Source organism: Pantherophis guttatus, chromosome 1, assembly GCF_059756535.1.
Source record: "Pantherophis guttatus breed Tessera chromosome 1, ASM5975653v1, whole genome shotgun sequence".
NCBI lineage: Eukaryota > Metazoa > Chordata > Lepidosauria > Squamata > Colubridae > Pantherophis > Pantherophis guttatus.
Window position 1 is genome coordinate 96,551,079 of NC_142063.1, and position 26,932 is coordinate 96,578,010.

The window sequence follows — 26,932 nt, forward strand, 5'->3', positions numbered from 1 at the left end:
TGTTTTTTTTATTGCAAAAGTTTTACAATTACATTTTCACCCCTTTTCTCCCCCACCCCCCCCAAACTTCCCAACCTCCCTAACCCTCCCTAACCCTCCCCTCCCCCCAGACTTCCCTATAATACTCATACTCATAAAGAACCCTAATATAACACTTATATATAAACTTGAACCCCTCCCTCCCCTGTATAATTTTTCTCTTTACCTCATTACATTAAAAAATTTCCAATACATTATTTTCAAATAAAAGCTATTTGATACTTTCTAGTTTGATATTTGTTCTGAACATATTCTATCCACTTTTTCCATTCCCATTCATAAGTCTCTTGTGAACAATCTTTTAAATATGCTGAAATCTTCGCCATCTCTGCAAAACTGGCCATCTTCAAAGTCCATTCCTCGATAGTGGGCAAAGCTTCATTCTTCCAGTATTTACCTATCAACAATCTTGCTGCTGTTATCATATACAATATCAATTTTGTTTCACCCAATGTAAAACCCTTAACTATACCCAATAAAAACAGTTGTGGAGAAAATTGAATTTTTTTCTTCAAAACATTCTGCATGACCCACCAAATTTTTATCCAAAAAGCCTTAACTTTCCTACAGGTCCACCAAACATGATAATACGTAGCATCCAAACATTCACATCTCCAACATTTTGGCTGAACATTAGGGTACATACATGACAACTTTTTGGGATCTAAATGCCATCTATAAAACATTTTATAGAAATTTTCCCTCAGATTCTGCGACTGTGTAAATTTAACATTCTGAACCCAAATTTTTTCCCATGTTTCCAGCATCACTGGTTCTTCAAAATTCTGTGCCCACTTAATCATACAGTCTTTAACTAATTCGGTTTCTGAGTCTCTTTCTAGCAAAACATTATAAAGCCTTTTGATATGCATTGGACCTTTCTCTCTTATATGTCTAACCAATTCTTCCTCATGCAACATAATACCAGTTTTTTGGTCCTCTTTCCATCTCAATTGTAATTGATTATATTGTAGCCAAGTTAAATTAATCCCTTCGTCCAACAGTGTCTGCAATGTCTTCAGCTGCCATCTGCCCGCATCTGTAAAAAGAACCTCTTTATATAACCCCCCCCCCCCCCGAGTGACATTATATTTGTATTCCACAAAGTATGACCAAGATCCAACCATAGCGGTATTTTATAATCCCATTTAAGTCGGTGCTTCTTCCAAACTCTCATCAAAGAATCTCTAAGTATATGACTTTTAAATACTTTATCTACTTTGTCGTCGTAAAATAAGTAAGCATGCCATCCAAATTCAAGATCAAAACTTTCTGCATTCAATATTCCAGTCTTTTTCCTTCCAAACCAATCACTTGTTAAAGTTAAAGCTGCTGCATCATAATATAACTATAGGTTTGGAAGTTTAAGACCTCCTCTTTCTGGAACATCTTGCATAATTTTCAATTTCACTCTCGGCTTCTTCTCGTTCCAGACAAACTTATTCACTCCAGATTGCCAAACTTTCAATTGTTTATCACTTTTAAGCACCGGAATCATTTGAAACAAAAAAAGAAATCTTGGCAAAATGTTCATCTTAACTGCTGCTATTCTTCCAAGTAGAGACAGCTGCAGTTTTTTCCAAGTCTCCATATCTTTCTGCACCTCTCGCCACAACACCTCATAGTTATTTTGAAACAATTTCATATTTGATTCTGCAACCTGAACTCCTAGATATTTTACCTTAGGTACAGTCTCAAAACCTGCCCTCCTTTCAAGCTCATGTTTACGATCTTGTGTCATGTTTTTAGCTATCATTTTAGTCTTTTTTGGATTCAATCTAAAACCTGAAACTTTACCATAGTCTTGTATAATGTCCTTCATCAAGATTATTGATTCCATTGGTTGTGATAGGGTAACAACCAGATCATCTGCAAATGCCTTTATTCTGTAATCCTCTTGCCTAATCTTTATACCTCTCAAGATATTAGAGTCCTGTATTGTATTTAACAAGACTTCTAGTGTTAAAATAAATAAAAGTGGGGACAGCGGACATCCCTGTCTTGTTCCTTTTTCAATTTTAAACTCTGTTGTCAGACTTCCATTAATAATGATCTGTGCCTTTTGCTCTTGATAAATTGCCGAAATCGCCTGTATAAATTGATCCCCAAAGTCCATCTTTTTCAAAGTCTTTAATAGAAAATTCCAATCCACTCTGTCAAAGGCCTTCTCTGCATCCAAGAAGACCAGCACTGCAGGGATCTGTTTATTCTTCTCAAGATATTCCAATAAATCTATTACTTGCCTTACATTGTCCTTCATATATCTGCCCTCGATAAATCCCGCTTGATCATCATGAATCACCTTCTGAATTACTGGCATCAACCTGTTGGCTAGTACTTTCGCAAAAAATTTATAATCTGTATTCAAAAGAGATATTGGTCTATAGTTCTCTGGTTTTTTAGGACCGATTTGTTCTTTTGGTATCAAAGATATGTAAGCTGTTGTCCATGATGGGGGTATTTTACCCCCTTGCTGAATATTGCAAAATAAATCTCTAAGTTGTTCCACCATTTCAGCTTGCAAAGTTTTATAATACACTGCAGTCAAGCCATCCGTGCCAGGAGCTTTGGCTGTTTTTAACTGTTTAATTGCTACTATTATCTCCTCCTCTGTTATAGGATAATTCATTCTTTCCTTTTGTTGATCAGTAATTTTTGTAACTCTTTTATCGTTTAAATATTTTTCTATAAGTCCATTCTGCACCTCCTCTTTAGCATATAATTTAGTATAATAGTCCACAAAAGCTTCTTTAATTAATTTTTGTTGAAAGATTTCTTTCCCTCCAATATCAATACTATCAATAGTCCGTATACTTTGTTTTTTCCTCAATGTGTAAGCCAGCCATCTGCCCGGTTTATTAGCGTTACAAAACGCTACCCTCCACGCCGGTGTTGCACCCCGATCTGGCAGCCGCCATTTTGAATCTAGTTAGGCAGACTGGGCCCAGAGGCCTTGGAACAAAAAGGCCCCTTGTAAAGCAGCAGGTGGAGCCTCCAATCGCTCCTACTCACTCACTCGCTCGATCCCAGATCCGAAGTTGTTTGTCCAAGGCTGATGTTCCCAAGGGCCAGCGGTTCAGAGCCTAGCTTGTGAGTGCTGCCCTGTGCCGATTACTGTGGCACTGATGGGAACAAGGCGGATAAGCAGGGGGCCCATCTGCCTCACCCCACTGGCTTGCGAGCCCCAGGCTCCTCAGCAAGTGTAGTAATGGCGCGGAATGTGCTTTGTGCTTCAAGGCTTGCGCCATGGAGCAAGCTTGTGCGCGCCGCCCTCGCCTCTGCTGCGATTCCGCAGATCGATGACAACCAAAGGAGAGTGGCTGTAGAAATGATCCCCTGACCAGTGCTGCGGAGCCGAAGCTCGTGAGCGCTGCCCAATCGGCCTTGCCAGCTGGCAGCCGGCCTTGCCAGCCCTCAGAGATTTTGGGCTAAGCCCTACATGCTGGAATCAGATGTAAAGGAATTCTCTACCAGCCGAACTGGGAGTTGTTTGTGGAGTTTTATCTTCTGAACCGTTGGAAAAATGGTAATCAGGAAGGATTAGATCTTAAACACATCTTGTCCAGACGGGACTGAGTCGAATGCTGGGAGGCAACAGGAAGAGGCATGGTTTAACAAATTGTAGACTCAGTCCAGATGGAGTTAACCCATTCCTGACTGCTGTTTCCAACCGTTCTGGAGAAGTTTCGCTTCTTACTGGACTGGAAATGAGATTGTGATTTTGATATGCAGATGATATGCTGTTGGCTAAAACTCAAAAATGATTTGCAGTAAATATTAAACTGTATAGTTTAACATGTGATGATATGAAAAACTGGGAATATGATTATGTGTATTTAGATATGCAGATGATATCATGTTGTTGGCTAAAATGTGTGGATATATCAGCAGAAACAAAAATAAGTAAAATGTGCTGGGAACCAGAAATTAGAGGGTCAAGAATGGTGGATGATTTAAGAATGAGAATTGAGTAAATTAAGGATAAGAATTGAATAAAAAAGGGAGTGTCACTACATTTGAGTGTTTTGCTCATCCAGAGAGAATGAACTGTGATCAGACTACAAAAATATTATATGAAAAGTAAACAGGTAGAGAGAATGGGGTAAACCAAGTCATGCATGACCAAGTGATACTATTTTTTTCGATAGGGAATGCTCTTATCAAAATGCAAAAGTATTATTTATAAAAAAAATACAAAATATACCAATGGGAGGCAAAGATAGTCACAATTTAGTCTCCAACCCAAACACAGACAAGCTATATAGTTTCATTCCAACACAGATGTTTTTGTGGCATATTTTCCAAGGAACAAGCCAAAATATTGCATTGGAATCAGTCCTTATAAACATGACATGTTTATAGATATGCACATTGAAGTCTGTCATACATTAATTTTCTAGAGTGGTATTGAGATCTAAAAAGCAGATGTGGTATTTTTTTAAAAACACCAACTGTTTTATTTATCAATAAAAATTCCCTACTTTGTGAATTTTCAGTTCTTTACAATATGGCATAATGGTACAAATAAGAACTTGCTTATCAGCTACGTTTCCACAGAGCAGCGATTCCTACATGAACTAAGATTAATAATTTTCTCCTCGAATATTTCTTTATCTATGGGAATTATGGTTGAAGCATAAATCCTGTAGTTATAGCACGCAGGAGAATATCAGAATCAAATGGATGAACCAAATTAATGTATATTTCTACACATAAATTACCTACCCAAATGGGAGTTCCTATACGAGTTGGTGGCTAGTAGATAAAATAAAACAATCCATATAGTACTACAGATACCATAACCGTACAGGATCATAGTTATGGAGAAGTAGCTTCTTATTATTCCAAATAAATCTTATGAGAGCATTTAGAACTTAAAATGACATAGATAGGTCCTGTTACTCAGGTCCTTCCTGTCCATAATAAACAGAGGGAAATAAAAATGGGGACAGATTTCAATTGACATTTTTATTATGAATCTATCAAACATAATTTTAAAAAGTGAAAAACAAATATAACATGAAGCCAATTTATAAATCTTAAAAATATGTGTATGCCCCAAACAACTAAACTCTTTCAGAATAAAAATTAACTTGTGTTGTAAGAAACTTTCCATTCTGTTGTATCAATATATGAAATAGTTCAAAATTTTAATTTGATATGTTCATCAGAAAAACATAATGCTTGCATTACGTTACCTTCAAGCAACTATAATGTACTGTAGTGTTTCAATATAAATTTAGATGCTGTAGCAGCATTAAGTCACTGTACTGATTAGAAACTGAATTAGGAGCAGTAAGAGAAAGAGATCAAGTCCAGTTTCTACCATTGAAGCCTACTGATTGACTTTCTTTTTGTTTAATCTCCTGTGTAGGATAGCTGTTCTGGAAAAAAATGGAGTACAGAATTCTATGTAGGTTATTCTGAACTACCAAACATTATAAATTTAATAAAGAAAGAAATATCAGTGGGTGGTTTATGCATGTTACTATCTTTATCCCAAGAACTCAAAACATGACAAAAGGAAATATTTAGATTAAGTAACTCAGCAGGTAATCTGCAGTTTGCTTTAGCTGTTATAACAGAACAAAATGAACAATCTTTTATACTACTAATACATTTCTACTACACATACATTTACTGAACAATAGCATTTAACTACAGGACAACTTCAGTGGACCAGTGCTTAGCAATCAAAAGATTTATTCTTTTTATGAAACAAAATACAAGAATGTCAAGAAGTATGTTTAAATTGCAACTGAAAATATATGGGTATGAAAGGAAAGCATTCCCCTGTTCTTTTTCCCATGACTCACAGACTCCGGTTATACCTACGGATTTTCACAATGCTTTAGATTTATGATTGAAGCAGTAGATTGAGGGTCTTTTATCTTCAGGTTAAATGAAGTTTAAGTATAGTCTAGACAAGCGGTCCCCAACCTTTCGGGCATAAGGGACTGGCATAAGGGCATAAGGGGTGGTTTTGCATGCTGCCTGCATCCTGCGGATGGGGCTTTGCCTGTTTGAACGGCCTAATTTCTGGCATGCCGTGGCCCAGTGCCAGTCCACGGACCAGGGGTTGGGGACCCCAGTCTAGACTAATCCAATTTTCCAATTTGCTGGCCTGTGTTCTCATAAGCTCAGTATATAGTCTAAGCATTTTTAAGGATAACAATGATCTTTAATTTGCAGAAGTATCTCCATTGACAAACCAGTTGGTATCTCCCTGTCCCCCGTAGCGTTAAGACTTATTAAAAAGCTTTGCCCAACAAGATGGAAGCCAGCTAATTAAAATTAAATTAAGTTCCAAATCTACCCAACAGATTTTGGACAAGGCACTTCCAGATCCACTGTTTGGTTAAACTCACAATTCACTTTTTATCATCACTTGCATCTTTTTCTTTAATTCCCAAAAGCAGCAAAAGGTTTTGAAGACATATTTTCATGTCGTGATTTCTCAGGCAGAAAATGTTAATAAATAGTGAAAAACCAATACGAACTGCCAAATGCCTTACATTCTGATGCACGACACATAAGCCAGAATGGCACCCAAATAGTTGATTCCTGTAAGATCTTTAGAACAAGTTCACTTTAGTATGCTGTCTATCATTGTATCAAACAAATTGGATATAAAAAAATAGACAAGTTCATGTTTTTACCTGCATAAATAATAAAACTGTAAGAAGAGGAATAAAATACCATTTGCCTGAAAGCAACAACTGGTGAGACAACAAAATAAACAAAGTGCTAGAAAAGGAAGAAGTTAAAGTGGTCTGGGACTTTAGAATTCAAACAGACAAATACCTGCCATATAACATCCCAGACTGGAGAACTGTCAATAAGAATGACAAAAAAGTCTGAATAGTGGACACTGCAGTACCTGGGGACAGCAGAATAGAAGAGAAAGAATTGGAGAAAATCACAAAATAGAAAGACCTGCAAACAGAAGTAGAATGACAGTGGCAAAAGAAAGCAAAGCTAGTACCAATACTAATAGGTGCCCTGGATGAAATTACAAAACATTTGGAGCACTATTTGTCAATGCCGATACCATCGGTGTTGACAAAATCACCACCAGTCAATTGCAAAAGTCAGCTGTACTTGGGAACAGCTTGCATCCTACGACGATACCTTCAACATCATCAAACAACATCTGCCTATCCCAGGTCTTTGGGAAGGGTTCAGTGTTCATTTTTCAGTGTACGTGATACCACTGTTCCACGAGCTGCATTGACTTCCAATATGCTTCCAGGTGCAAATTCAAGATACTGGTAGTTACCTTTAAAGTCCTTCATGCCTTAGTATTTGACTACTATAGGATCATCTCTCCCCAATTGTTTCTATCTATCCAACCCAGTTTGGCAGAAGGAGCATACTCTGAATGTCAGCTGGCAGGGCCAATGTGGAAGGTCTTTTCTGCCAGGGGTTCCACCCTGTGGAACATCATTCCATCTGAGATTAGGTTAGCCCTGACCCTGCTGGTCTTTCCCAAGGCCCTAAAAACCTGGTTTTGTGCCGGGACCTGGAGGCCTAGAAGTGTGACCGAGCCCATATCTTGTCTTCATTGACATTTTTTTTATAAACGTCAGCTGTTGTGTACTTTTATTTTATATTATTTGTTTTTATCTATTTTATTTTAAACTGCTACACATGAGAGATGGGCAGCTATTGAAATCAAATAAATAGAGACTTGTTTAAGGTGACCAGAAGCCTATCTCCTGTTTTGATTCCTGCCAGAAGCTCCAAACTGTGCTAACTTGATTCGTCTGTGCTGCAGCACAATGCAGGAGTGGTCAGTACTTAAAAGAATTTAGCCACATCATGCAGAGCAAATGTTTTCAGGTGTAGTAGTGAGAACCACCATGTAATTTCATGTGCAATTACCTGCTCTTTCCCCTCTTTGTAAGAAAAAAAATCAAAAGAAATGAACGAAATCTCAAAAATCCTGTCTGTTCCCTCTGGAAATCTCTGGAATTCTCAAGTGAGAATGTGAAGATGTTAGGAAACTTTGGCCATTTAAAGATTAATTTTGGAGGTCTGATAGTGCCATTTTACATGCTTGTCATGGCATGTATAGGCCACACACTGACCATTTCTGCAGTACTAGAAATTAGGAAGACAAGGAAGTTTTCAAACAATGGTAATCTCCTTCGTTCTAGGCCTTGGACACTGAAAATCTCAAGATTATAGTAAAATGCTGGTAGTAACTCAGAATTCATACAGTTACTTTGCTGGATCTACCCACTATACTCATGTATGGACATGAGATGATGGTACACTCAGTAGTCCGTTCCACTTACCTTCGCTACCAGTTCTGAATTGGGAGTGCATGTGCATGCGCTTGCTTTGCTCGTGCGTGGCACTTCTGCGCATGCGCAGTGACCATGATGACATCCGGGTGGGTGGGCAGAGCTACCCACCACCACCACTACTGGTTCGCCCAACCTGGGGCGAACCGGTACAAACCCACCACTGGTACACTCAACAACTACTTCTGAAAAATATGGAAGAATGGGAAAGGAATAGGTGCCGCTTTCCTGGAAGTTCTTCTTTTCGCTATATTTCTCTTCACAATTATAAGCATCCAGAATTATCTCTTAAAATAGCAAAAGAATAATGTAAAATAGAAGCAAAGTCATTCATTTTAGAAAGCAGATTAGAATGTTGAATCTTATGATACAGCTTTGCATCCTTTTTAGGTTAGAGAAAGAACAAGCTAGGCCTTTGAAAAGCGTTATATGATTCAAAAGAAAGAAAGAAATTGACAACAGAGAGCTAGGCAGAAACAAAGCAATCGATATAACCAATGGAAAACCAAAGTGAGAGAACTGAGGTAGTTAGGTGAGAGATGATCAATTATTATTATGGAATCAGAGAAGAAGAAAAAACATACTTCTCAAATTTTATGAATGAAAAGCAGCAACTTTATTTGGGCAAAGACTGGTAAGAATTAAAACCCAACACAAAATTGTTGAATATGTTCAACAGAATTTATGTCAATAGATAGGACAAACAAATGAGACAGAAAAACAAGACTTAGTGGAAAGTATATGTGAACATTAGTCTTGGCAACTGTTTGATACAGTAGTGAGTCATCTAGCAGAAATATCCGACAGCTAAACAGATAATGAAATGGTTACATATAGGGGGGGAACATCTGGGTTGCATATGATATGATACAAGAACAATGAGTAGATCACAAAAAGTAGCTTTATCATGTGTCATTAATGTTTTAGGGCCGTGATGGCGAACCTGTGGCACGTGGAGCCATATCTGTGGGCATGCAAGTATTGCCCTACCTCAGTCCAGTGCGCATGTGCACGCTGGCCATCTGGTTTTCAGGCCCTCTGGGCCCACTGGAACTCAAGAAATGGGCTGTTTCCAGCCTCCGGAGGGCCTCCAGGGGGGTGGGGAAGGCCGTTTTTGCACTCCCCTGGCTCCAAGAAAGTCTTTGGAGCCTGGGGAGGGTGAAAAATGGGCCTACCATGCTCACCGTGCCCTCGTGTACCAAAAGCGGGGGAGCGGGGGGATGTCAAACGCACATGTGCGGGGGGACAGGGTGCATTGAATTATGGGTGTGGGCATGCGGGCGCTCGATCCCCCACACTCCCCCCGCTTTTGCCACGCGAAGGCAAAAAGGTTAGCCATCACTGTTCTAGGGTTTTGGATCTTCAGTATTCCAGGAACAAAAGCATGTTGTAAGGGATGGAGGAAGGTTGGTGGGGGGAAGGGTTTGGAATTGCCAAGCTGTGAGCTGGTGGTATGAGGGCAATCTCCAGGACGATATATTGGTGGTCTCCAGTAAATGAAGAGCTGGACAAGATGGTGCAACCAAACAGCTCCTTCTGGTAGCAAAATGTAACCAAAGCAATGCTCCTGATCAGCTGTTTTGTGTTGCTTGGCATTGGGTGGAGGTACACACCGTTAAATATCTAAAGGTGCAGCTACAGAGCTGTGGTGATTCCCAACAAGATAACAGCAAAAGCAGTGTGTTCACTAGAGGTTGACCTCCCTCCTGAGAGACAATGGCAAAGCAATCCCAAGAGGTCTGTCAATTCTTGGCATTTCAGAGGATGTAGGCATCTCAGTGATGACACTCAGGGGCAACAAGAATGAGATTGGGATAATGGATGTATTGGAGAGCTGCTACTAGGTTTGTAACACTGGGCATCATCTAGCTTCTTTTCTGCAAGCAGTGACTGGATTTAGAAGGACAGGAAAAAATACTGTGTATTCCATCTATCAGCAGTATGTCTCAGGAGTGTGGTCACCTATGATATTAAAAAATCTGGATTGTGGAAGGAAACAGATTTTTTAGACAGAAGATTTCAGAAAATGGTGTTGAGGTATAATAGCTGTTCTCCCTCCTGATTGGGGGGTGGGGCAGCATTGGTGATACCTACTTGCTGTGGTTTTGGATTAAGTATCATTAAACAAAATGGAGCTTTTGAATAAATACCAGATATACTGTACAATACTTAAGAAGAAGTTTATACAGGTAATATAATTTAGTTATTAGATGTACGTACTTTAGCAATTTCATCTTAGGGTTGTTGTTTTTTTTAGAAAATTAGGAATTTGAAGGCAACATAAACAAAATACTAAAGCAACTCAAAACCAAAACAAGCTCATATAACAACATTGCAATAACACTGTAAATTGTCAAATCAAGCAATTGACAAGGAGAACTTTCTCTTATTCATATCACAATCAAATATAGTGTTTTTTCAGAAGCCTGTAAATAATTATTAACAAGTGTACCTCTCCATGACTATACATATTTAATCATTTCTTTAAAAATCTGTTCATCCATTATTGTCACCAAAACTTACCTTGTTGTGCTGGTTACTGGAGCCACCTGGTGCCCTAAGGAGCACCTGCAGCTTATAAAACTTGAAATTAGAAAATTTACTGCAGGACAAGCTCATTGGTAGCAAAAATGGATCAAATTTCTACATTTGACAGATTCCATATCCATAGTTTTAGGAATAATGTTTCAGTGGGCAATTTATTAATGTACAAAGATTTTGTTATATCTTTAGAAAAATCTTATTGCATGTACTATTGGGGTCTACTTGTTGGTTTTAGGATTGCATATTTCTTTACATAATACTGAATAATGAAATTTTATTATTAAAAAGAGACAAATTAATTAACGGCTTTTTTAAAAAATGAAGATACATTGAAATTTGGTATGGGAGAAAGTCCCTGTGAACAGACATTTAACAATTTATTTACCATAGATTTGGCATTGCACTACCAAAATCTCCACCTCCTAGAAACTTGGAGAAAATTGTAGCTTGGAGTTATTTTAAATACACTATGATCAATATGTTCTGAGAATAAATCATAAGAACAGAACGATCAAAACACAACTACTCTACTGAGTCAATTTGATAACTGAGAAATGTATATTAAGCCCATTCAGTCAATGCCTAATTCCCTTATCCTATGATATGAAAATCTAATGCTAGAAATGAACGATTTTGACTCCATTTTATGCAAATTCACTCTTCAGATCTCAGTCTTGCAAGATAATATGTCCTGAGGATATAGCAATTCAACAGAAATACATAGTAAGCAGCCACAAAACAACCAAGATCATCTTAAAGAATAACACTGTTGAATAGATTCAGAATTTTTATGGATTACCGTCTATTTTGTCTAATGAATGTAGCATAAACAAGGTAGTACAGTCATATGAATGGACTAATTCAAGGGAGAGGGTGCCCGTTATTCATAAATGTCCATTAAATGCTACAGCATATTATTGCAGCAACTTACATCATTTCCATAATGACATCATTACACTAATAATACCAATTATATCATTTGCATCAATTTGTATAATGATGTCTTTACCAAAAGATGCAAATCATTGAGGAAATTATTCCATTGCATGCATGAATAATAATCCACTGTATCAAAGTTTCATTGTATGATACATTAAGACTCTGCAAATTCTTTTAAAGAATTGCTTATGTGAATTTCGTTGTATGGGTATACTGTGTATATATGTACAATGACAATAAACTTTATATATATATATATATATATATATATATATATATATATATATATATATATATATATATATTCCTGTTTTAATATCCGCTTCCAAACTAGGCAATTTCCAGAGTTGCAACAATTTTTTTTTTCCAGTTCTGCAACAGCTATGCTAGGATTGTAGAACTCCTTGCCAATTTACTACATATTATCCGGAGGTATTTCAGACTCTTCCCTCGAATTCTCAGTTTTAAACTTTATTATATATATATATATTAAAATTCAACACAAAGATGACTTTTTGTTTTGCAATGAGTTATTTTCCTATAACTTGTTATACTCCAAAATGCTGGATTTCAAAGCCTGTAACTCCCTATTTGGATCTACAAAAAATGAAATTTAAAGTACCAATTTGCCTATTTACAACATGAATGATTTTATAACTTTTTATAAAAGTTATATTCCTTTTTAAAATATTATATTGCTCAGGGATCAAAATGTATCCATTAGAGATATCCTGTATTCTAAAAAGGAGGGGGGGTATAGATTGTCAGCATTTCAGTTGTCTTATAAGTATTGGCAATTTTTAACCTAATTAAATCATTGACTTCGTGTATTCTCCTCATTCAATGAGGTTTACAATTAGTACAGCACAGTTTACCACTAAACCTTTTTTTTTTTTTTTGGATAAACCTAAAATGATTTTACCACTTACTAGTTTCCCTGGCATTCAGCCATTTGGCTGAAAATAATATCACTTCCCAGAACATTCCCCCTAAACACACCTTTGAAAAAAGGTTATATAAGTTTGTTTTAGATATAGCATGTGTTATGCCTTCCTTTTAATAGACATAGTTAGACACCATTTTCAACAGCACAGCAATAATGAAGCCATGGCAACAAATACAATCATTTAAATCCCCTTATTTTCAATGGTTTTGGAAGTACAAAGCTGGTCACTAAATTGTATGCCAAACTACAATTACTAAATTCTAAATTACCAAATTCTACCAAACTAAGTACAGATGGTTCTTACTTAACAGCCACAATTGGGACTGGCAATTCTGTCAATAAAGCAGATAAATCACATGACCAGAATGGACTTATGATGTCATTTGGTTATTAAATCAGGTATCACATGATCACAACATGTGACTTTACTTTCATGTTCTCCATTAATTCTCTTAACACTTAAGAAGCTTGGCTAGACTTGTTTGAAAACACTTGGCTACAATGTAATCTCTACTGTAGCCAAGAATAGGAAACCTTTTCCTATTCTTCCAAATTTAGGTATCCTTGGAGCAGCATCTGCTGGCTGACAAACAGAATATTCAGAAAGCAACAGTTACTTTTTATTATATTAATTTATTTGCCAACAATTTCAATCTAACATTCCCTTCTCTACTGAAATAGAAACATCATTACGTAAATCCAAATATTTATATTATTTACCCAGGGTATCTACTATTAAAAATATTCAGGGCAAATTTTATTAAAGACTTGGATTTAATAAATGAAGATTTTTATGTTCAGACTTGGTATTTATGACAGTGAATCAAAGATTACTGGGAAACATAATTATATTTAAATAAGTTATTTCAAAAACACATATGGCTAGGCTACTTGTCAATCTGCACTTTTCTATCTTCAGGAAATAATAGATACCACTTAACTCATAAAAGCTGGAAACTCTCCCAGTCTTGATGGCTATCCTGTGAAGCAATATAGGACATACATTTTTTTCTCTGCATACAATGAAGGTTTATAATGCTGCTTTCCAACATGAGACTGTTTTCAGTTTCTACTAATTGTGCAAGCCATTATCCGATTTTCGTGATATACACTGATGCCAATGTTTTGATAGCAATCCTGGCATGTAAACTATAGATAGCCTTAAATTATCCATCCTGGGTATTTTGGTTGCATTTCATTGGATGCAGACAATCTTTAATATGGCATAGTTTTAGAGCTGGTTTTGCCAAATATAAATTTCCTTTTTTGTTTTTAAGAAAGAGGTATTCTAATTCCTTTGCAGGGAACAAGTTATTTTCCTATCAAGATTCTCATGAAATTATCAGAGGCTTTTCTTCTTATATTTAATTTCATACACACTAGCCTGTCTAACCAGGCAGTCAAAGGATATTTTGGGCATAATGAAAGCAGTTGAACACTTTGTTATTATTATATATTTGGGAGAATGTTGAACCAAAGTAAAATTTTGATCCTTATTCACATCATAACTTTAAACTTTAGGTGAATTCCAGTTTGAAAACAGGTGTATTTTAAAGTCAGGGGGTAAAAGGATTATTAAAATTTTAAATTATCTTATAATTTTAAACTACTTGAGCTGTGGCAAGAGGAAATTAAAAGTAAAGGTTTCCCCTCTCCAGTCATGTCTTACTCTATGAGGCAGTGCTCATCTCCATTGTTTAGCCAAGGGAGCCAGCATTGTCCGAAGACGCTTCTATGGTCTATGCTATGGCTAGCATGACTATAGGACAGGGGTCAGCAACCTTAAACACTCAAAGAGTCACAAAGGTCCTAACCAGAAGGCCCCGTTCAACTCTGGAGCCAACTGGAAGCCAGTTTCCCCACCAAAGAGTCTCCTCCTAGCACGGCATCCTTTTTCCTCTACCTGTCCTAACCGAAAGCCCTATCAGTTGTGGAGTCAAATAGCAACAGGGAGCTGCAGCAGAGGAATGAAAGAGCCACATGCGGCTCCAGAGCCGCAGGTTGCTGACCCCTGCTATAGAGTGAGGCATGGACCACGGTTACATTCCCACCAAAGTGGTATCTATTTATCGACTTGCATTTGCATTTTTTGGCAGATTGGCAGGAGCTTGGGCAGGAACAGGAGCTCACCCTGTCACACAGCATTTGGGTCTCAAACCCAGGCTGTCAGTTTTCCAGCTGACAAGTTCAGGGTCTTTAACTGCTGAGCCATCACTTCCCTCAAGAGGAAATTATATGGTCTAAAACTACGGAATGGCAAAATATTCAATGAAAACAACTTTTGATTTCACAGTTTGGTCTAGGACTATCTACTGCATCCAAATCTTGGAATTACAATCTTTATTGAAATGAGGGAATGAGGTTGAAAGCACCCTTAGCCAACCCATAGTGTGAGTGGGGTAAGCGGAAGAAGAGGAAAGGAAGAGACAACAAGCAGACATGGAAACACAGAAGTGGAAGGCACCTCAGAATTCTTCTAGTCCAAACCCCTGCTCAAAGCAGGAGCCTTACATCGTTGTAGTCAAATGGTTAGCCAGTCTATTTTTGAAAACCTCTGTGATGGAGCACCCACAACTCTAGGAGGCAAGCTATTTCATTGAGTAAGTGTTCTCACTGTCAGAAAATGTCTCCTTATTCTAGATTGGATATCTCTTTAACAAGCTTCCACCCATTACTTCTTGTCCTGCCCTCAGGTGCTTTGGAGTTCTGAATTCTGTTAATCCTTATCAATAGTGCTGTTACTTGACTAGATTCCCGTGCATAGACATGAATAATAAATCAATATAACTGGAACTTAACATATGGCCCTATTCTTTCATGGCTGACAACAGCCAGTTTATTCAGCCTTCTGATTATCTGATATTATTTGCAGATTACAATACCAGATTTACCTGTTGGATAGGGCAAAATGCAGCATTTTTCAGCTGCACCAGCAAAATAAGCAGCCAGGCCAAAAAAACATATGAAATATTACAAAAGTTCGAGCCAGAGTAATTTTTCTTCTACTATCAGAATCAAATAAGCCTATGATAAGAGTGGGCAAATTATTTCAATTGAAGTCATATCAATTGGGGATACTGTCTGAGGCCGTATACTACATCATAATTGTCCTCCATATAATTTATAGGGCCAAAGTGTCTGTTTTTCATCTGTTCCTACATCAATTTAAGCAATTTTGATCTTTGCTCTCCCTTGGTAAATGTATCACAGCTTTCTAAGACTGTCAGGCTCCAATTGTTAAGATCCTCTAAGGCAGGTTATTACAAGATGTGAATTTTTGATGTCTGCCAGTCAAATCCAGAAATGCTGAAGGAGAAAAATGAATTATGGCTTTACTTACCCTGGCAAACTATAATATAACATAATGAAATACTACAAGAAAGGGGAAAAGGATAGAGGAAAATTATTTTCTTCTACCATTATCTCAAAGACTTCCTTGCTAATGATTCTAATATCATAAAGAGATTTAAAGTAAACTGTACCTCTAAGTATCCCAAAAGATCTCTGCAAATATCATGGTTTCATAGATGTATATCCTCTTCGTAAGAGAATTGAGAATGTGCTAATCACATGTTATGAATGCATGAATAACTCTTTCTATAATCATCCTACTTACACAGCAACTCCGTTAATTAATACCAGTATTTGCAGTTATATTCCACCCAATACCTGCTCACTATATTTATTTGTAAATGAGTAGAATACTTCATGAAACTACCAAGGTGACTTCAGGTCACAAATGGCTGTATGGTAATTAAAATTAATAAGATATTTATGTTGCCGTGTTCTTTAAGGTGTTTTAGAATATAGTGGAAGTGACCAATTAGCTTAAGTAATGAAAACATGGACTCTTCATTTATTTTTAAAGTATTTTATACATTACTTTTCATACTGCTTTGATTATAGGATACTGTATAATCAAGCTTAATGTAATTATGTAAAACACAGTAATAAAAACAGATTCAGAGTTAATATAACATACTGTATATTGGATAGCAAAAAATGTATTTGCCTGTACACAAAAAGATTACAATAATGATATCAAATAAATCACTAGTGTAGACAGTCTGTAATAACTACTATACTGCTAAAGGAACCATTATGAAATTGGAAAGTAGATGCTTAGTTTAACAGTCTCTCAGAGTTTATAAATATGACTAGCTGATAATATGGATGGTCTTTGAATCAAATGCAATGTAACAATTATTTTAAAACAATTTCAATAAACTGAATAGGAGTGACATAGGACATATACAGCTCCAAAACATTTTATTTCCAAGAAAATACATGTTTAAAGACCTGGTAGCAAAAAAAGAAAAAAGACGGCTAGTCTATGAATTAAAGCCACTGATGGATTTTGTTAAATAAAAATTCCCAGTGCTATCTATGGAACCTGTAATTTTCAGGACAATCACTAGAACCATCTGTGAGGTGAAGCCTTCTCCAAATCCTTGCATTATCAGAGTACAAACACTCCCAAAATTACTCCCAAAGTCTTCAAAATCTTTTCCTTATTCCTTCATATTTATTGATCCAAGGTAGTTTTAATCATTTTTTGAACTAAGGCTGTCATGACACATGACCTAAATAACCCTTCTCCAACCACCTGTGAGAGGAGATGTTGAGGTTTAGTGATTAAGACAGCATTTCTCACCCTTGGCAACTTTAAGATGTGTGAATTTTAACTCTGAATTCCCCAGCCAACATCCTCAAATTACAACCAGAACTGGGACCAGAATTTCCATTCCTAAACAAAGTAGTTATTGAGTTGCGCCCAATTTTACAACATTTTTGCATGGTGATCAAGCGAATCTCTTGTTAAGTGAATGTTGCAGTCCTTAAACGAATCCAGTTTCCCCCATTGACTTTGCTTGTCAGAAACTGCAACCATTGTAAATATATGCCAATTGCCAAATGCCAAAATTTGGATCATGTGACTGTGAAGATGCTGCAGTCAAGGGTATAAGTGTGAGGACCAGTTATAAGTAACTTTTTTCAGTGCCATTGTAACTTTGAATGGTGGCTAAACAAACGGTTGCAAGTAAAGGATTACCTGTTTTCTTTTTACATATTAGACATACCCCACATTACAGTTTAGGCTAGGGGTGTCAAATTCGTGTTGTCACAGCAGCGTCACATGACGTATCAGGACTTTTTCCCCCTTCACTAAACCAGGTATGGGCGTGGCCAGCACGTGACGCATCCGGCCCACGAATTTCACAGCCCTGGTTTAAGTTAATCCTTTTCTCCTCTCACATGTTGCTTTAAACAGCTTGGTAGCTGCTTCTAACATAGGTTTCTCTCTATTAATACAGGGCGGATTCTAATCACTCACTGGTCAGTCATATCACTTTACAAGCAAGCATACATTATTAGCACAGGGCACAATAATCTGTATGCAGTTACATAAACTATATGCATTAGATCCTTATGAAGCCTAATTTCAGAATGGGACTACAGTAAATCAGATCATATTTTCATTTTACATTAAATCTGTTCTGTCTTTACACAAGATGCTATTTATTAGCATTTTATTGGATTTAGATGACCCTGCGTGACTTACCTGTCGAAAGTACTGTGTTTCCCGGAAAATAAGACCCAACTGGAAAATAAGCCCTGCCTCAAAAATAAGCCCCACTTAAGATCATCAGACAGACAGACACATTTAGTACCGTATTTGCCCGAAAATGAGACCTAAACGGAAAATAAGCCTTAATGCGTCTTTTGGAGTAAAAATTAATATAAGACCCAGTCTTATTTTTGGGGAAACACAGGTAAGAAACCATAAAGTGAAGGGGGAAAATGTACATCTGGAAAAAGAAAACATTCCAACGCACCAGGGGAAAAAGCGAACAGAGCTTAGAGAAACCATCTTAACCCCAGCCATGGAGCAAATTCAGGTTTTCAGAAAATCTGGAACAACTAGAAGGATACTGTTCCTGAGGCCAGGGTGCCAAAACAGAGAATGCATACTTCCCAGGTCCTAATAAGTGATATTGTTTAAATGAAGGGACTTGTGAGTGCTACAGTCTAATCTTACTGAGAGAACAAATAGCTGGTCCCTCAAATAACCATGTCCTAATGCCATGAAGGACTTTCTGGGTCATAACCAATACCTTGAATTCTCCATAAAAACCAGGTGGCAATCACTGCAGCTCATGAAGCAGCGGTGTCACATGGCTGTAAAAAGGCAAACTCACCACTGCTTATGTTATTGCATTCTGGACCAGCTCTAACTTCCAAATGGTCTTTGAGAACATCCCCATGTAGTTTATTGAAGTAGTCCATTTGTGAGGTGTTTAGGGGATGAATAAGTGTCTGAATGGCATCCTACTCTAGGAATGGATACAATTGGTGCACCATATGTACCTGTGCAAAGATCTTCTTGACCACAGCTGCCACCTGCCCTTTGAGCAGATGGATCTAAGCCTTTTGTTCCAGATCTAAAGTTTCTATGAAGACCTGCTTTCATACTTTACCTGGAGCTCTGTCTCTGAAGCATATACTGTAAAGCTCCGTCAGCTGCATCCACTTCTCACATCTTTTTCTTTTGTTGATGAATGGACACAGCAAATCAGAGAGAAATTTGCAATCAACTCACCTTGTGGTGAGATGGGCAGCAAATAAATTTAACTGAATGAATGAATGAATGAATGAATGAATGAATGAATGAATGAATGAATGAATGAATAAAACTACATACAAAAATCATCTTAAATTAGCCTGTCTAAAATCTGGCCTGGCTATTCCTTAAGAAAAGCTGGCTTTGCTGCAAATTGTATTCATTTCTGTTCCTCTCATTCAAAATAAGCCTCTGATCCACTTTCTATGAATACTATTCAAAACTGCCTAGCATCCATTTATTCATTCAATTTATACAGCTGTCCATCTCAAATACATAGCAATAGCACTCAGACTTATATAGTGCTTTACAGCCCTCTCTAAGTGGTTTACAGAGTCAGCATATTGCCCCCAACAATCTGGGTCCTCATTTTATCATGACTCTGGACAGCTAACAACAAATAAATACAAGATTAAAACACCCTTTCTCAAAAAATTATAAAGAACATATACAGCAACCAACACAATTAACATAACCATGATACAGGCTCAACTATGTTCTCAGAGCCCTAGATTTTATCAACAAAACCATGTTTATAGAAATCCAACAGGACTGAGGCAAATCTAATTTCTAGGGCAACAATTTTCCAGAGAGAGGTGTCACATCTGGGTACTGCCAGATGACCCTCCCTGCAACCCAATGCCTTTCCTTCTGAATTAACAGGAAAAGTAGATGTAACAATAGACAGACCTGCACTATTTTGGTGGGGAAAATATTTACAAGCCCTTCGAACAATTCAATTTTAAAGCAGAATATACTGAAAACTCCTACAAACTTCTGCAATATATAGCCCACTTAATAGTCCCAGGATAATTTAACCTACTCAGAAATTTGTTTTCATTCTAATATAAAAGGGAAGAAAAGTTATTAAGTACTTCTGATTACCTCCATGGCCTCCTCGAGCAGACTGGGAATATACAAACCTCAAAGTGGATCAGATGGTCTTTATGCACCATAATATTCAGTGTGTTCTCTAAACACATATAAATTCCAATCACAATATAGTCTGGCACAGATATTCAAAAATTGAACCCTAGAATGTGGTACGTATTCCCCCGCAAGTGCCCATGTTAGAGGCAATCTGCTGGTGATAGGTAACCTTGCTGTCAGTCTTGTCTGTCATTATTGATTTACACCAAAGAAGATTTCTTAGGAAGTGGTTTACTTCGAATATAATTTGAAAACCACTTCAACTGAAACGGACGGATTACAGCATGTATAATCAGTTACTGCAGTATGAGTGTTCCCTAGATCCCAGATCAGAAGGGAAAAAACAGAACTAAAGGGTAATTTTCAGAATGGCGTTCTTTACAACATATTTATTTGCTGACCGTTCAGCTTAAAAACTTTACAGAAAGAATCATCTGCAATTCTCTAGATGTTGTTGGATTTGAATTCCTATCATCTTTGACCACTGTGTTCCCCGAATTAGCTGAAGCCAAACCTATTTTAGGCTACCTGCCATTACATTCATGGATATGATACTAAGGGGGAAAGCAATTTGCAACCCTCCAAATGTTGGATTTTCCCTTCTATGAACCTGCTTCAGAATCAAAAATGACATGATTTTCACTGAGGACACGGTGAGCTAGAAGCCCCTGAAGGGCCAGAGGCAGCCTTACAGCTAAAATTGGTGGCCAGTGGATGGAGACAGCTGCCACTCAAGAGTAGACTGTAGGAACAGGAATTTTTGCAGTTGGCTATGAGTAGAGCAGCTGGGTGTGAAGATTCCATCTATGCCCCATTCATCTCTCTCAGTGTAAAGGATATCATGGAAAAGGAACAAGTTCTATTTGATAAAACTGAAATTGATTTGAATTTAGATTTTAAAATGACAGGCTCCAAAAATATGGGGAAAATGATATACTAGATATACAAATGAAACAAGTTGTTTTAATAACTAAAAAAGAGACATTCGAATAATCTGATAATAGATAAGTGATTATTAAGTTATAAATAATGAGTGACTTAGTTCATTTTCCTCTACTGTATTTACAAATTTTAAAATTTTGAAAGACTTGGTGAGGGGAAAAAGACACCACATTCTAGGACATTATTTGAAGAAAATAAAGATCAAGATAGTTAAAAGTAAAGAGAAGGAATATAAAGTTGTTTTATTTGATCAAGATAAAAAAAGATGTTATTTCTGGCAATCTTTAATGGACTTTGCTGACCAAGATAAGTCAAGACAAGTCTTTAGATAAGAGATGTGACATAGGATGAAGAGATTGTAAATTGTTAAAATTGTTTAAACTTATTGTGACACAGGGGAAAGTAACTTCTTTATACTTTTACTTTCTTTGCTATGTTTTTTCTTGTTTCTTCTTCTATGTGCATGTGTATTCTTTTCTACACTTTTTATTATTTGTAGCTTGTAGTAGTATTGATTTGCATAACCTTAATAAAATTATTTTGAAAAAGTAACCAAAGATGACCTAACTGAAACAGCTTTACTTGGCAATTTCTAGAGATTTTCATTTCTATCTCTGTGTTCTGGAAGACAGAGGAACTGTGAAATTAGCTTTTCTTCCAGATCCACAGTGGGTCATGGATTATTCTGGATACTTACATAAGAATTACCAAGATCCACTAAGATACCGTAACTTTAAACATATTATGCTTTAAGGCCCAACAAGCCATCGCGTACTCTACAAATCCAGACACTGTGGCTTGTACATCATGGTTTATTTCTTCATAATGTGAACTCTCTTAACTGTACTTTATTCAATAACCCATATTCAAAACCCATGTAGTTTGCTAATGGGACCGTGTGTCTTGCAAACCTAGAAATCTGGGTTGAGAGTTTCAATTTTAAACACAGATCCTCATGCAATATCCTCCCCTTCCCCCCCCCCCTTCTCAAGTTATGGGATGCTCTCAATAAAGGTTCCCCCCCCCCCCCATAACAATCTTGACCCAGATGATGCCTTGCCCTAAAACCCCTTCTCCTCTTCCATCACCTTCTTCTGACTGGAGTTTTGCCAACCCAAAGAAATAAGAAACCACGAGCAGAAAAGACACAAAGCCTTTTTGACTTGGCAGAGTCCAGCTGGCTATGGGGCGGCGGAGAGGCGCGCTGCTGCCAACTTCCCCACCCAGCCACCCACGCACCCACCCCACCCCGGCCACCGGGCACACGCTATGGAGCCCCGCGCATTCCCATTGCGAGAAGTAAGCCCTTTCCGGTAGGCAGGGGACGGTGACGTCTCTCTCAGGCCCTTTCCACTATAAGGCCCGCGAGCTCCCAGGCGGGCGAAAACAATGAGCCAAGCGGAACATTGCCAGCCAGCCAGCTAGTCAGCCAGCCAGCAGTAACCTGGCCGCCACTCTCAGGGCTTTATGCCAAAGGAGAATTTTGCACGTTATGGACGGCCAACTTCTCGGTGCAAGAAAGCAAAAGGAGTTGCCGGAAGAGCTTCATCATCAACTCCCCAGCAGCGCTTCAGGGGACAACATTTTTTCAGCATGACGCGCCACAGAGGCGCACCCAGCCCGCCGGCCCCGCCAAGGCGCCTCTTCCCAAACCCCGCGGGGTCCGGGTTGGAGGGCAGCGCGGGCCACCTTTGCCTCCTCTTCTTCCCCCCACCCCTCCTTTCTCTCGCCCCTCCCCTCGCCCCATTAAAGGCACCGCGCGCGCTTGCGGAGCTTGGGTTACCTTCTTTGGCTTTTTTCCTCCTGGCCAGGGTACCTCCGAGCTTTCCGAGGAAGGAGTCGTCTTTCTTCCGGGAAGGGGGCGACTTGGGGGTCGGAGACTTGGGGGAAGAAGGCGATTTCTGAGGAGAGGTTGCCATGGCGGTGACTCCTACCAAAAGGCGGCCGAGCCTGGTTGGGGGGGGGGGAAACGAAAGCGGAGAGGCTTCGCTCGACTCAGTCACCAGCGGGCTCGTCCCTATTCCCAACGGAAGCGGAATTATTCCAAGCATCTGAGGCTGCTCTGGGTCTGCTGTTCCTTCCCTCCCTCCCTCGGTCCTCCTTCCCTCCCTCCCGCGCACACCCAGAGAAGGAGGTTTTTCACCCTCTGGCAACCACGCGCAGAGCCCCGATCGGCTCGGTTGGACAGCCCGCCGCTGCTCGTTTCCCGCTTCCCTTTCCTCCGTCCGCAAAGCCCAGAGATTGAGAGCGTTCGAGGCTTCGGCTCTGCCCCTTCATCTTCGGCGGGACCCGCAGGTTGACTTAAAAGATGCCTTAAAAGATCCTGGGCAAATATACCAGGAAAAGGTCCCGGCGTGTCCACCGCCTGCTTAGGCATAACGTGTGCCACCCCCCCATCCTACTACCTTAAGGTCTACTACTACTTGACAGGAAAGTCGGTGGAGTTGAATCTTAAGTTTTCAACTCTTCACGTCTAAGCTGTTCGTTTCACTTGCAAAAAGGGAAGATCCTGCGTGTCTCCGTTCTGAATAAAGTAAAACTCGTGTCTTTAGTTGCACTTGCAAGGGGCGACCGCGCAACTTAGCAAGCTTCGGCCCTTTCACTCCTCCTGGGATGATTTATTCCACCATACCTGCATCACCGGCCGGGACACTTTCAAAAAGTAGCGTAGTCTGTGCTCCCGGAAAACATTTCCCGCGACGTCATTTCCTAGCCCAGTTTCAGTTACGCATACTGCGTCTGTATTCTTTGATCAATATCAAAACTAAGTCTTTGTTCCACTCGATAAATTATATCAGGGGTCTCCCACCTTGACAACTTTAAGACTTGTGGACTTCAACTCCCAGAGTTCCTCAGCCAGCTTGGCTGGCTGAGGAACTCTGGGAGTTGAAGTCCACAAGTCTTAAACTTGCCAAAGTTTCTTTCCACTCCACGGCTCATTTTTATTCTCCACCCCGGTGGTGGTGGGGGCTGGATCGGCGAGGATACAGAATGTGCCGACGCCGGATCTTGAGTTAAGAATTCAAATGTCGTGTTAGAGGAGGTGTTGAAAGGGGACTGGAAAAAGATGTTTAATGCAGCTTCTTTGATTTTGAAGGCTAAGCAAGCAACCCAGGAAGTAACGGAACGCAAAGTTGAATAAAAGTGGGAGTTACTCTTTCTGCTTGTAGGAGGAGCTGCTTCACGTGGCACAAGTCTGTATGTCTCTGCTGCCAGCTGGTATTAAGCAACTGGGCCATTTCCGAGATGTTGGTAGGTGGGAGAAATCAGCCCAATAAAAGGTTGAATTTTAGTCAACGTTTACATGAGACCATTGGAAAAGGTCATAAATGTGGTCAGATATCATTGGTATGTTGATATTACAGGCCAGCTTTAGGTTTCACCCCCTGGCTGAAGAAGTACCGTGGAGGTCCTTTCCTGGTATCTGAAGGTCTGAATGAGGAGAATCAGGGTTTAGGCCAGGGGTGAAATCCAGCAGGTTCTGACAGGTTCTGGAGAACCGGTAGCGGAAATTTTGAGCAGTTCGGAGAACTGGCAAATACTACCTCTGGCTGGCCCCAGAGTGGGGTGGGAATGGGGATTTTGCAGTATCCTTCCCCCAGGAGTGGGGTGGGAATGGGGATTTTGCAGTATCCTTCCCCTGCCATGCCCAGCAAGCCACACCCACAGAACCAGTAGTTTTTAACAAACTGGATTTCACCACTGGTTTAGGCTTGAATCTAGCAAGATCAAATCACTTTGGTTTTAATAGCATGCTGCTCATCATGAGTTACTTGAAGGAATGACACTTTCCCAGCTGTATCTAACCCATGGTCTCTCCTGGACTGTTAGCTCCTGCTCGGTGAACAATTGTGGCCATGAGGGCCTTTTATTTAGGGTTCACTTTAGATATCCAAAAGCAAATCTTTATAGCAAACTCTTCCTTGCAGACCACTCAGTGAAAGGCAATCAATTGTGTCCAAAGTTACTGAAACTAAGTAACAAAGGATAAATATTATCAAATAATTACAACTAAAATCACCATTTTTAGACTTTACTGATTAAGAATGGTGTGGTGTCCTAGTGGTGAAAACACCCGCCTCCCACTTGGAAGGTTGAGAGTTCAATCCTAAGTAGCAGCAGATGGTTTTCTCCTAGCCCCCCCCCCCCAAAAAAAATTGGTTGTGAACTCTGTGTGACATCATGAAGAGCATCCGGCCAGTAAACGTTCAGTTCCATCCAGTCGTGTCCCCCCCCAACTCTACACCAAATTAAGGGATTACAGGGTCATAAAAAGAAATTATTGCCCTCGAAGATAATTGATGCTAGGAACTTTGCGGTTTACTGTATATAGTCAACAAAACCCTAATCTGCTAAACAGGGCCTTTGTTGCATTTACATCAAGTAATATGCTATTTGTATCAGAATCTGGTTAATTTCTTTCCCACCAGTCAGGAACCATAGATTTTTGCATGTAAAAGTTTTGTACAGTACTTGATAGTCTTAAGCAGAAGCAACAGTGCCTTTTATGCATATTTTACATAAACAAGTTTTTTTAAAATATTTCCATTTGGAATAGTAAACAAAGATGTTCAGAAACAACTATCCTGTTGTCCTACATCTGTCATGCAAGTTTTAAAAAACAAACTTACAAAAATAACAGTAAACCAATATTTTTTTAATTATTTGTTTCAGTACAAATAGCCTACTTAATCTCTTTACATCTTGTTCAGAATAAACACTTATATATTAAATTACAATGTACAAAGTACAAATATCTACCACAGTTTTAACGTTTAATATGTATAGTGACTTAGTTTGCAAACACATCTTATAAATTGCATTTGCTTAACAGCACACTGATTCCTTTTTGTTGTTCTTTATTTACAATATACATATACAGTATAATTTCTAATTAATTGTAACTGTTCATAGTTACAATGGCATTCCATTCACAAGGATACCATCCTCCACCTCAAGAATTCATGTAAAATGTTAAGTGGTATGAAGTGGTACGTATTTCAATCACTGAAAGATCTTTCATCATCCATCAACAAGATATGTTTACAAATGAGAAACACGGATCGAAGGTTTGTGTTTGTGCTGCGGTTTGTAACTATCAAGTATTCTTAGAATTAAAAATCCAGGAAGTAGAACACAAAAACCATTCTAGTATTACTTCCTCAGTGGAACTGTATTAGATAAGGCCCAGTTACTATTCAATCATTCTTTTTCCACAAAGGCCAATGCTATTTTTATATTACCAATTGGAACATTATTCCTTTCCCTTACAGTTGTACTGTGCAATAAAATGTTGATCCTAATTTATTTGATTGATTTATTTGATTTCTATAAGCCCCCCCCCTTCCACAAGTGACTGGACAGCATACATTGTAATAATACATTACACTGTATTATGCTGGAAGGACAATTGTTTTCTGAGAACTTTGGAACATAGAATAACAGTTGGAAGTAACCTTGGAGGTTATCTAGTCCAACTCCCTGCTTGAGCAGAAGAGTCTATACCATTTCAGACAAATGGATGCCCAATCTCTTCTTGAAAGCCTCCAGTGATGGGGCACCCACAAATGTAAGCTGTTCCAGAGGTTTAGTGTTCTCACTGTTAGCAACTGTATGCATCCTTCCGTGTTTATATTTGTCAAGCAGTATAAACTTATAAAA

The 26,932-nt window shown here is 38.6% G+C and overlaps 1 protein-coding gene across 3 annotated transcripts in view; it reads right to left on the bottom strand.

The window, feature by feature from the left end:
• Positions 1-24,016, bottom strand: part of PARVA (parvin alpha) — a 72,429-nt gene extending 48,413 nt beyond the window's left edge. Inside the window, exons 1-2 of one of the 3 annotated variants that reach the window (XM_087878668.1) lie at positions 23,904-24,016; positions 23,055-23,288 (exon numbers count right to left, since the gene is read on the bottom strand). In XM_087878668.1, the coding sequence (XP_087734794.1) occupies positions 23,055-23,190 (136 nt within the window). In that variant the 5' untranslated portion in view covers positions 23,191-23,288; positions 23,904-24,016. Of the gene's footprint in view, positions 1-23,054; positions 23,359-23,903 lie in introns of those variants that run through there. The other 2 variants (XM_087878671.1, XM_034417107.3) reach the window with 2 other exon arrangements.
• Between the last annotated feature and the right edge of the window lie 2,916 nt (positions 24,017-26,932).